General features: G+C 36.6%; 1 protein-coding gene across 4 annotated transcripts in view; it reads right to left on the bottom strand.

Moving 5' to 3' along the window:
- AFG1L (AFG1 like ATPase) overlaps positions 1 to 12805 on the bottom strand; it is a 69729-nt gene that overhangs the window by 22752 nt on the left and 34172 nt on the right. For 3 of the 4 annotated variants that reach the window (XR_010471870.1, XM_065059678.1, XM_065059677.1), the window contains 3 exons: positions 4829 to 4911; positions 1338 to 1408; positions 981 to 1081 (listed from right to left, as the gene is read on the bottom strand). The exons of the other annotated variant lie outside the window; for it this stretch is intronic. Coding sequence is in view for 2 of the 3 variants with exons in the window: in XM_065059678.1 (XP_064915750.1) it covers positions 981 to 1081; positions 1338 to 1408; positions 4829 to 4911 (255 nt within the window). In the remaining variant the exon portion in view is untranslated. The remainder of the gene's footprint in view (positions 1 to 980; positions 1082 to 1337; positions 1409 to 4828; positions 4912 to 12805) is intronic. 4 annotated transcript variants of the gene reach the window in all.

Raw genomic sequence — 12805 nt, 5'->3', positions numbered from 1 at the left:
TTAAGAGGCACAATGAAGAACAAGTGTCAAAACTTTCAGTGAAAAGCAAGCTGTCCTACCCATGACATACCTTCATTCTCACAGCTAACCAGCTTTGTCTGAAACTAAAAAACAACAGAGCCTAAAACCTACAGTCTGAAATGTAACCAGCAAAATTTCTGTCCAAATACTCATCAACTTGGTAGCTACAAGAAAGTGAAAACAATGTTATAACCAAAGAACTGGTCAGCATCCTGAATCAAAGTGCTCTCAGCCCAGTTCAGAGTTGTGGCCATTTAACAACAACTTCAGGTGTCAGCAGAGAGGTCACTGAAGTAGGATGCAATTTCTGGGGCACTGTCTTCAAACCCATTGGCGGTCACATACAAATAGAGCTTTTCAGGAATCACACCCCACATATTTGGCAGAGATTTTGGCAGTATTTAGCAAAATTTGGCAAATTCTGAGGAGAAGGCCTGGTACTAAACAGCCCTTGTATAGCTAGTTACAATTAAGGCACACAACAACAGCTTCACTCTAGTGCTGCCAGTATTACTACTCTTTTGCTTGAGTATCAACTTAAACCCCAGTTTTTAAAAACAGTATTTGAATGTTCTTTACATATTGATACATTGTGACTACTAATATTCCAGCAATTATGCTAACCCAGGCACATACTAGATTTTTGAACACAATCTGTAATAGACTTAAGAGTGAATTTGCTGTATCATTAAAACACAAATTATTATTGTTCTTTTGGGAAGCTGCGTTTTGTGGGTTCTTTTTTCTCCTGTTAAATTAAAAACCTTTCTGCCAAGTTAAAACAAAACAAAACAAAAAACAACAACAACAACAAAAGCTTTTAATTTAGTATGACTTGTGAAAATAGCAAGTTTTTATGTTTGGGGTTAGTTTTTTGTAGGTTGTTTGTGTCTGTGTGGGTTTTTTTAAGCTGTGAGAAGCCTGAGCATTAACTGATCCAGATTTGACTGGGTACTCACTCTGTCGCACAGCTCTTCAAACGTGAAGTCTGCAATGGTTCCACACGCTTTATTCAGCCTCAGCTCTCTGCCTTGCACTTTTAGAATCCTTGGTCTAGTTACTATGGGAACATGAACAAAGACTCAATCTTCTCTGGATAATTACTATAAAATTCATCTCTTACAGATAGGAAATGCATAGCTTGATGAATAATAGCACATGATTCAACACATAAATTAGACAAAATGCTGATACAATGACTGCCACTTGAGTGTGGCATCAACCCATATACAGCAATGGAACTTATTAATTGGTCAGTGGAGATTGGGCATTGTGTTCTAAATGTATTCTCTTTCAAGAGAAATTAACTTACGTACAATCATTTTGTTTCTGAGCCAGCTCATCAAACAACTTATCCATGACAGCCTCCACATCAGCTTCACTTGTGCTACAGTGAAAAGAATAATAGAATATGAAATTAATAACACTTGAAGCCAACATCAAACAGCTGCCTGAGCCTGCTTAGCTTTTTGCCCATAAAAAAGAGAACAGGATGTTATGCTCTAAATACAAACATTAGATTTAGAATACACTTAAAAGTAGAGAATATTAACTCTCAGGTAGATGATTCTGCCTTATTTGCATACACTGAAAGACTTCTGTGTTTTGAGCTGTTTCCAGTAATGAGGCAATACAGGCACAGCAGATCCATTAACACTATGTGTACACAATGAGAAAAAAGGCTTCTGGCTCTATCTCGCATGCAAAATAAGAGCAAATAGACAAGGCAAGACAGTCAAGCACCTAAAGAAGTATCCTTTGTAATTTCTGAGAGGGGACTTTGTGAAATTAAATATTGGAGCAGCTTTCGGGGTTGGGGGGGGGAAGAACATCAAGTCAACTGATTGTATTGATCAAACAATTTGCAAAATTAAACTACGAAATTTAAAATAACAGCATGATCTCTGCTATAGTAATTTTATCAGTTTTCCTCTCTCTGTCGCCAATACTATCTGGGAAAAGATAACTACAGAGAGTTAAAATGCAAAATATCTGTGCTGAGAGCTGAAGCAAAGTTTATATTCATCTGCTAGTTGCCCCAAGAATTACAGACCTGTCTGATCAGAGAATATTTTTTGTCACTGGATGGGTTAGAGGGCATCTGAAAGATGATACATAATAATTCTAGATAAGTTTGAAAGCTGAGTATAGTAAATTAATGCTATGCTAGACAATAAAGTGGAACTAGGATTTCTAATGCTTCACTGAAGTTTGTATATTCTCATTTGGTGTGAAAACACTACTTTTGTAGATCATGGAGGCACTCAAGTTGCATTGCTTCATGCAGTTCTACACCTCTTCTAAACAGTAAATGATGATCAGCATGTTACACAATTATTTTCCCGTTCATTAGGCCTTAAGCACCTTAAAAATGTTAACAGCAGAACTGAGATAACTTCTTTTTAGCTCCAGCTTAATGATAGCAAACCTTGTAGATATAAACCTTGGGAAAAGAGAAAACCAAACGCACACACATATACAAAAAAACCCCACAGCAGCAAAACCCAAACCTCTGCAAGTGTCATTCCAAACACTTTTTAAAAACCCTTTTCTGATCAGAGTACATTAAAACTGTAACTTTAAAAAAAAGATCCTCTCGACATTGATATTTGTGTGCTGCTTTCCTCTGACAAAACAACAAATTGAAAGAAACAGACAAAACCTGAAAAGAAGTCATAAAAAGGGGGAAAGAATTCATATATATTAGAGAGTATGCACACATGTATGCGTTGAACTATTAAAAAGTTTGATGTAAAGGCTACAGGAAGAAACAGCTGAGTATGATACCTAGATGGATACTTGCACGTCATTGCCAAGAAAGTTTGTTTTGGAAATAGATACCTGAGACTGAGATCAAGGAAGTTGCTTTGATCAAGAATCTTGTAATTGTGTTAAACTGACTGCTTTCAGATGAGTGTCAAACAGCTTTAAGCAACCCTTAGTTGCATATTTTAAATTAAGATTACACAAATTATGAAGCATCAAGAGGATTTAAAAAAAACTGTCATGGTGATACTATATTAATAGGCGAATGTAAACATGTTGGACAAGAACATTTTCTTTGCTAAATGAATGTCAAAAATCTGTAGCAAAATACTGTATAGTTACTAATTTTAAAACAAAAGAAAAAAGAATTATCCACCTACTACACTAGTTCTGCAGGGTTGCCCCAATGAATGAGTTTGAATAGAAAAATGAATAATTTCCTCATAAAAAGCAAGGAGGATCAAATAAGTATCTTACTTCCTTCGCCAGCTACAGGATTTTATTTTTTTCAATCACTGCTTCCTAATGATTTACACAACAAATTCTAGAGGTAATCGACATCCTTCCAATGAGAGAACATGAGACAAACATCACCAGTGTCTGCCATTCATTTGATCACAAGTTTTACAGCAGAACACCATGAAATACTTTGGCTGGGTATTGCTCCTGGGGCTTGTTAATGTTTCTTCCCCTCCAAGAGCTGATGCCATAGGCACCATGTGTAGCCTACTACCTGCTGGAAACCGCACATGTGCTTTTCCTTTCTTCAGAGCACGGGCAGTGAGAAAATAATATGGTAGGTGCCCTTCGCAGTCAGCAGAGTGCAGTGGGCACAAAAAGCAGAGCCGTAAGCAGGGCCAGCAACGCAGACATCGGAACAAGGGCTACAATGAGCAATGGTAACAGGGAGGGAACACTGAGGGAACAGTGGCCACTTCAAACAGCACTTCCGAGCAGCCACCGCAAAACTTCAAGAAAGAGGAGCCAGCCAAGAATACGGAACACATAGAACATAGAACTTTTCCTGAGTTGATACAGTCACACTTTGAAGATACAGGACCTCCATTTGACCTGTTTTCCATATAAAAAATTCTGTCATTTCCTTCCAGAAGCAAAGTTACCTGTTGTAATTCTCTTAAGCAGTACTCCTCCTTCTGGACACACAATTTCTAACTTTATTATAGAATGATTCAGACATACTTCGTCTCAAATACCTGTCACATCAATGAAAATACTGCACCTTTCTTAATGGAAACATGACTTTTAATCAATACTGTATGTTAGGTTGAAAGATACAACCGTTATAAAACTAATTGTAAGTTATTGTTGTCTACCTTGCTCAGGTTGTCATTGATTAAATAATATTAGAAGAGCAAATACAAGATAGAAAAATGTCAGCAATGCAAAGGTTTCAAAGTTTGTTTGCTTTGTTTTAAAAAGAGGATGTTTCTATTAGGCAGATACATGCTGCAACCATAAGCGTAACTGTGAACATATTTGAAATATATTTATTTGCAAATACAGAATAAAGTGCTAAAGACATTTTGTCATGATAAACAGAAACAGTCTGTCAAAACAGGAGGGTGTTGAGGTTTTTTTAATCCACAGCACTGGAAACACCCAACATTAAATGAATCCTTGTCATTGGATTTCTATAAATACTTAATTACTTAAATACAATAAGGATGTTCTTCTATTATAAGAGAATTGTGCAATCTCTCACAAGAGGATATTCATTACTTTCTAACCATCTGTCACTTCAGTTCTCCAAACACCACACCTCCCCAAAAAAATCTAATTAGTTTTTATTCAGTCACACATTATAAATGATGCTACTGTGGATACTGAAAATGTAGTTTAATGAAGTTAATATCAAGGCATAATGGAAGGCGGTTTGCTGAACAAAATGGACCAGAAGGCAAAGAAAGGAAAAGTCACATTCTGCTAATTCTACTCGACATTTTTCATTTCCTATTGACCAGAAATTCTTGGCTAATAAGAAAGAAAAAGAGGGCAAATACCGTATCACAGATAAACTTACAGGTAGTAGAGTTTTCCAGCAGCGGGAAGCACTCGTTTCCTATAGTCTATGCCAGAATCAAGCTGGACTGTGTTGCAGTATTTCTACAGAGACAACAAAAAAAAAAGGAATAGCTTTTCTGAAGCCAAAGCTGTATTCACTATTGTCTGTGTTAGAGGAAAGACACACTGCTGTGATGAACCATCAGCACGAACATCATCTGCAAAACTGAAATCAAGATCACAAAATTGAAGATTCCTTCACAATTATCAAAGCAAAGAAACAAGCTGGAAATCATTCCCATATTCCAAACAAAAAAGTAACCATTTTCAAAAGTCCATCACCTAGAAAATTAATATTGATTGGAAGCACAGGGAATAAATCGAGAGTGGATATTACCCCTTCTCTCTGGGTAGTGCTTTGTTGGGGGTACGTGTGAAAATAATTATTTTCATGTTAAATAATACATATTTAGAAATAAAAAGTTAGGAGCAACAGTTTAACAGATCACAGTCAAATTCTAGCAGAGACAATTGAAACTACTTCTACTTTATAGACTAAAAATATTTTTATTTTCCTTCTACTAAGAATATTAAAAATTTTATGAGTCAAACACCAAATATACAAATCATGCCAAGTCTTACTGCAAAATGGACTGAAGAATAAAGGGGAATAAACAAAGCTCTATAACAAGATTTTGTTTGATTTTTGTAATGTCTGAATTTACTCACAGGAGGACCTCCTTTCCTCACCCCCCACATTAAACAACCTGTAAGATTCCAAGTGTGATAGACATGTTCCTGAGTAGTCACAATAATTGCTCCTCTTAGAAAACTCAAAACCAGCTGCACTAAAAGGTGCTCTTTTTATGATTCAAGGCCTGAGGCTGAGAGCAAAATTATCACTAACCTCAGTGGGAACAAGATTTTATGCCCCCTGGCAAAAGGAATAGCTCTGCTGATCTGTTATTACTACTGCCAACATACACAACTTCTGGATGTTAGATAGCCAGAGGCAAAAGAAGACATAAAAGAAAGGGAAGAAAAGTTCTAATATTTTAGGAAATACACCACTACCACCAATTTAATTAAAGCAATGAAACTTTTTTTTAGGTAATTCAACTCTATCAGAATTCTTTGGATTGCTAAAATCCGCTAAACTACTCTGCTTCTTCACTGCACTATGAACTATTAGTTTATCTTTAACACTTTCATTAAGCATTTCATATTCTGTGTGTCAAATTTTTCAAAGCCTCCTTAAGGCTCAAAGTATCAAAATTGGAAATGTCAAATCTCATTTATAGCAACTACATTGCAGGAAGAAAAAACTTACATTTTAGAAGAACTATTATCAGTGATTTAAGGAACAATGGCCCTTTTGAACAAATGCATTGAATAGGACTTACAGATTACAAATATCTGCAGGACTGACTGTGATGACTCATTGCACTAATTTTTTGCCCCTGGCTATTACTGAAGGCTCTACACCTATTTTAAACCTCCAACTTCTCTGCAAAGATACACAGCTGAAGAAAGAAGGTGAAAAAAAGTCATCTTGAAGGCACAGAATCCCAGGAAAATCCATGTATCTTTAATTCCAGTAAGTGAAAAAGCCATGCTAATCAAATCATTATCTTGGGCTAAGGCTACTGCAAACACAATAGCATTGGTGCTACAATATTATTATAATCTATTCCCTTTCTTTTCATGAAAGCTTACAAAGAAAGAGAATAACAGAGCAGAAGAAAAAAGTTCCAGAGGCATCTAATAATATGCATGAGGGAGGGAGGATGTTTAAGCTTTTCTTCAGCATCAGTCTGGCAGTCAAGGCCAGAAGGAATATTCCTGAAATTTCACAGCAGCGCTGATGTACTTTGCTTTTCTTTGCCAGGCACTGATGCTCAGCTTCTTTCCACACAAAGTTTTATTTTTCTCAAGTAGTAGCTTAGCTCAAGTATTATTTTCTGCACAGAAAAAAACAAACAAACACACAATTATACAGCTATGCAGACTATGAAATTATTTAGATAAACCTTAGATACTCAGATATTTACTAATGCTATTTATAATTTTGGTCTTATTTTCCTGGAAACAACGGGAAATTTTGCATGGATCCAGCCCCATCTCTTTGGCCTTCAAGACTGGTTTACAAATGTTACCGCTCTCTCAAGGTGTTGTGTTGCATATAGAGCAAAGAGCAAACACAGAAATAGATATACTGAAGCGTGTGGCATGGTTATGGTATGGCTGAAAGAAGAAAAGTGCACCTGAACACCGCAGCTGGTGTAAATTCATTGTGCTGATACTTATAGCAGTGCTTGTGGCTCAGCTGCTGATGCCGGGAGGGTAGGGCAGACATTCTGTGCCCTCACATACAGACTGGCGCTGGGCTGGAGCACACAGGTCCCTGCAGCTTGCCGAAATACATAGCAGCACTTGGTGCTAAGCGGTTTAGTTCACTTGTGTTCTGCTTACAAACTTAGCACTCCTTAAACGCACTGAGAGGCTTCTATGACTTCACGATTTAACACTACAGTGAATGAATTCTGGAGGTAAGACCTGTACATGTGAATACTATCAACAGAGCTATGAAGCAGATGATGCATTTCTTCTGTTTTCCCTTTTCTCTGTCTTCAAAGTAATTAGTATTAATATGATCATTATTCAGGAAAAATCACCCTCATCAGTGACACTAGTTAAGAAGATCTTGCTTGCTCAAAAGCTTCTTTATGTTTTTAAGCCCCTTTAAAGCTACAAATAGTTGTCTAAACAGATATTTTCTTTTCCCTATGAACCTTGTCTTGGCATGTCTACAATAATGTACTACTATTCACTCTAATGTGATGTAACATTACATAGTTAATTTTTTAAATATCTGTTAGATATTCTGGGCTATAGGACCTTTCAGCCAGAGAGGCAACGGGAGCATCCCGTTCAGAGATATATAAATACAGCCATTATAGTCCTACTGATTTTTTGCTTCCTTAGGAGACAGAAGTCAACTGAACCAAACGTTGACAAAATAGAAAAACAGAGTTGATACACAACAGTTTTCTGTAACGCATGATATAAGCATAAATACATGGGCCAGTTAACAGGAACAGAGAGATATTTAGTCCTTTGGAAGACACTTGTCATTTTACTATCCTGGTCCTTGGATGTTCCTAATTAATTTCCAGGTTTGGTTTGGTGTTTTATTTTGGCTTAAATCTGTCTTATCTAATTCTATCTCATATTTTTAAACCAGTATTCTCAGTCAAATTCTGGTTTATATTTTTACTTCGAATCTCTAGCATATTTTTCATTTATTACTGTCTCAAGAACCACTGACTTGGACCTCGAAGACAGGGGATTTTTTTTTGTGTGTGGTGTGTGGTTTTATTTTCCCTTCCAAGACTGATGATCTGTTCAGGAAAGCACTCCAGCCATTTAGAGCCCATGTTCAAAATAAAATTAAAACAGCCACAAGAATTTCCTAACCCTTCTACAGGTTCATGTATCTACTGTTGTTTATCATGAATTACTTTTACTGAGACACTTTAAAGCTCACTTGCACCTATTCTGTTAGGTACTGTATCAGTATACATAAAATGGGTGGCCCCTGCCATTAAAATAAAACATTATAATCTATGTAGCAACATGCTCCCAGAAAACACCCCTTTAAAACACGATTGCTGTTGTTAGATTATAAGTTTTGTAGGGTAGGAACAACCTTCTCATTACACAAATTTATGTCAGTAGAATACAGATCTATAGGTGCTACTGGAAAATAATGTAACAAAAAAAAAAAATCAAACACGAGTATGAATAAAGAAACCAATCGTTAAATAGCAATGTGGAAGAAATTAATGTCAACAAACCAGCATAGAAACATGCACTGGTGCAGGCAACGCTACTGACACAAACTAAGCTCTACGCTGTAGAGAAGAGAAAGGGTGTGAGAGCAGAACTGGTGAACTGAAGGGTGGCCAAAGGAGGATTGCCTGCACCACCAGGGAGTAACAACAGCATCTCTCCTCCAAATAAAGCATGTACCAGTGGAGACAGCTCTGAAGAGGGATTCGGCACATGGTCACCTTTACTCAGAGTCAGAAAGGTCACAGGGAAGCTACACGCTGAGCAGAGATCCAAATGTTTTTCTATTGAGGTTTCCTTTGTAGACAAGGGTACCCACTGTGGTTCTTTGTTTCTATGCACGTAAACATCGACTTATCTGCTTCACAGGAGTGCAGAGGACAAAAAGGTTGATATTTGTAAATATTTTTCAAGAGGCATGCTTTACATGTTAAAAAGACAGCATATAACCACACTATAAAATAGAAGAAAATAAAGCACACCAAAATATCGTATATGTTCAAGCTAAGCACTTAACATACTAGATTTACAAAAATGAAAACAAGATACATGGTTGCACAGTACAGAAAAACAAATTCTGCTCACAACTGTATGAAAGAAATACTGAACCTCAGAGAAGGGGCATATGAGCACCCCCACACATCTTCTCTCCCTCTCACAGGTGCCGATGACATTACAATCCTGCATCGCGAAACTAGAAAATCAATACTATAACTTACAAACCCTGCAAGCTCCAGGGAGGGGAGCAAATAAAATAAATTGTGAGCGTTTCTGTTTTTTCCCTTTAATCTTTTTGCAGCATGGGGAAAAACCCTACCAGGATTACATACAGAAGTTCTAGTTTCTTTCTCCATCTTTGGACTAACTTCTCCAACCCTGGACTGATTAAACCCTCCAGATGTGATTGCATCCTCACACGCACTAATCACCACCACAGAATCCTAATCAACAGCCAAAGAACTAACCGGGGTGCTCAGATTGTTAGTCCTTAACTGTCAAAGCCATGACTGTAACTATTGGTTTCCATTTTTTTAAGATGGAGATTTAAACATTCAAATTTCATCTACTTGGGCTAAACGTGTACTTTCCTGTTGAAATAAATTGAAGATACAGTTAGTTTAGTCTGTTCTTGTGGAACCATTTATGGTTTCCAACAGATTTTCTATTCTATTCAGATATTTCAAGTCTGACTTATCCTATTCAATTCAAATGCATAAAATTAATTAGTCATACAATTTATTTTGAAGTCATTTATGTATTTATGTATACAAAGAAGAAATACAATTACAGAATTGAAAACGCAATTAGTTAAAAATACAGCACGATAATGCACTCATTTCCACTGTGACAGAAAACCTTTTTATTCCAGAAGGAAAAAAGGCAAAGCCTCAGGGCTCAACACCTAAAATGACAATCGTCTGATAGTATAGATAAAATGAGATTTTCAGTATATCTATTGTAGCAAGTTATTAAATATAGACTAATATAAATATATTTTTCTTCCTGTAAGCACCTCTAGTATTCCTTTGTTGCTGCAATCAAGTATGGTAGATATTAAAATGTTTAACTGCTCAAGAATTTAAAGTATACGACATGATAGATTAAGTAGAGAACAAAGGTTTCAGAACATTTCAAAAGGCAGTTAAAATTAACTGGATAACCCGCAAGAAGTTCTCAAGACTTAAGTTTCCCATGTGTCACCAAAAAACCCCTGAAATGCTAATATTAATAGATGGCCTTGTGGTCCATTGTACTAAACACAACATGTCCCTGTGAGCTCAAATGTTGTGACCAGCTCATGACCCTTGATAAGGCAGGTGAGTAGATATCTCTTAACCTTATTGAAGACCACCCTAAGTCAACCCAATTGTCATTCTCTGCTCCAAATTTTAATGTCATTAGAATAAAAAAGAGCCAACATACAAGATCTTATAAATATCCTGTCAGCACACAGGATCAAACCATCCTATCTGAGGACCACTGGAGAAGGTGTAGGGGGGCAGAGACATGAGAGTGCTTCACTTTGGCTTGATTATTACCTGATTCCCACACCTGCTGAGCTTCCACAGCCTTTCACACTCAGGTTAAACCAGACACCTGCAAAAGCTATGGTAGCACTGCAGATGCAGTATCACATACACTTTCCATATGAGCAAAGAAGAGTACAGTCCTGTCCACAGGTATGCAAAGCTGCACAACTGATACTCTTGGCCTCTGGTGTAGTTCTTAACAAGCACATTAGAACACCTACTATTAATAACCAAGCCATGCCTAACTGAGAAGTGTAACTTCCAACCACTTTGAGCAAAATTAATCATAATTTCCATGTAGGTATCATCTTGCCTTTTCACATGCATCCTCAGCATCTAATTCTTTGTATTAGCTTATATCCTAAAAAAACCCCTACTATACTTGAAAATACCCCACACCCATCCTGCTGATCTGGTCTCCATTAACAATACACAGGATCACTAATGGTCCTTTCCTCCAGCAAATCAGAAAATAACGAGACTGTTCATTGACAATTGTTTTTCTCATACATTTATATTCAGCCTAGAAGAGACAAATTATCATCACACAACATGTAGAGACATGATGAGAACCCTCAGCCAGGAAGAGTTCCTTGGGTAAACAGAGCTTACTAGGCTTAACCATTTTTATTTTTCCTTATTTGATCCCATGTAGTGTTAGATTACCAACAAGAAAATTGTTTCTTCTTTCTTATAATTCTTTCTTAAGTGATTTCAAGACAAAGTTTTTTCATCCAAATGAAACCATTACAATTGGCATTTTCCCAAACGATTCATAACTGCGGTAGAAAAAGAATCCTCTCAAGCAAAAATAGAGTGTGTCATGAAAATACTACTTGTGACCTACAAAGCACAGCCACAGGTTTTAATTTTGGAGTACTCTCAAAGTCATCAGCAAGTGACAATCACCAGCACGTTTCAGAACGTGAAACAGGTCCAACTGGGACTCACCAGCTGGGCAGGTTTGTCCACAGGCTGCTGCTCTAAAAGATCAGCCAGACTGTCATGAGCAGGCACAGTACAAGTGCAGGACCTTCAAAGGGCTGCTCCTTTCATCCACACTCAGAATTGTTAAAAAAATTTAAAAATAAAAAAAAAAGAGAGAGTAAATCAAGTTGGTAGCACTCCTAACTTTCTGCTACACCAACCCACGGAAACAAGAGGTACTGGGGAGAAGGAGAAAGGGAATAATCTGGTATTTGGTGGTGGATAAAAACTTGCTCCAAATGCTGTTAGGTGTGCATACAGTTTTTGTCTCTCTGTTCAGATGTTGTTGAAACAGTAGACTTTAAAGAAAATGTCAATGAATCCTCATAAGCACTATACATGACCTCTGGGGTAATTAGCAATCATTCAAAAGCAACAAGACTAAAATGTTCTATTCTTTATTACTGTCAGCTCTTGTCTTGATCAGCATTTTAATAAAGATGGTTTATTGCTAAGACAGTTTCATGAATCAGTCATAATTACATTCTGACACGCAGTGAATAGTAAAGCAAAACTAAATATCACTTCATCAACCTTTCTAACCTTTGTGCAAGTATTAACTGTAAATAATTTTTACACAATCTTAAAACAGAAAATCTGCATATTTCTTAGTTTTGTACATACTCTACCCTAACTGAATTTCCTGTGACCTATACCTGAAAAAAACCCTCACAATCAGGCATAATTACTTAGTCTTGCATGATATTCAGGTGTTGCCTTTCACAGATCAAATCAACTTCAAGTACAAAAGGCTATTTGTTCTACAAAATAGTGCAATGCTTTAAGGTGTTAACTAAATTTTTTTAGAGTCTTTTCCCTCATGTTCTTCATTACCTGCAATAACAAACAAAATACAGGGAATTGCTACAATAGCCTTAGAGACTTCATGCTTGTTCCAATTTTAAACACTGTAACAAAAGGAAAAAAAAAGGCAAACAAAATAAAATCAAACCCCCAAAATCCACACTAACAAATTTTGAGGAAAACTTTCAAAATGCCATCCCAGTATACAACATAAATGAAACTAATCATGCTCAGATTACTTTCGGATGACAAAAACATTTTATTTGCGAATTATTTTTAAATGGACCTAGAGCACAAAGATCTGGGAAGTGAAATACTGCCAC

The sequence above is a fragment of the Columba livia genome, chromosome 3, assembly GCF_036013475.1.
Source record: "Columba livia isolate bColLiv1 breed racing homer chromosome 3, bColLiv1.pat.W.v2, whole genome shotgun sequence".
NCBI classification, from domain to species: domain Eukaryota; kingdom Metazoa; phylum Chordata; class Aves; order Columbiformes; family Columbidae; genus Columba; species Columba livia.
This window is presented reverse-complemented; position numbering and strand designations above follow the sequence as displayed.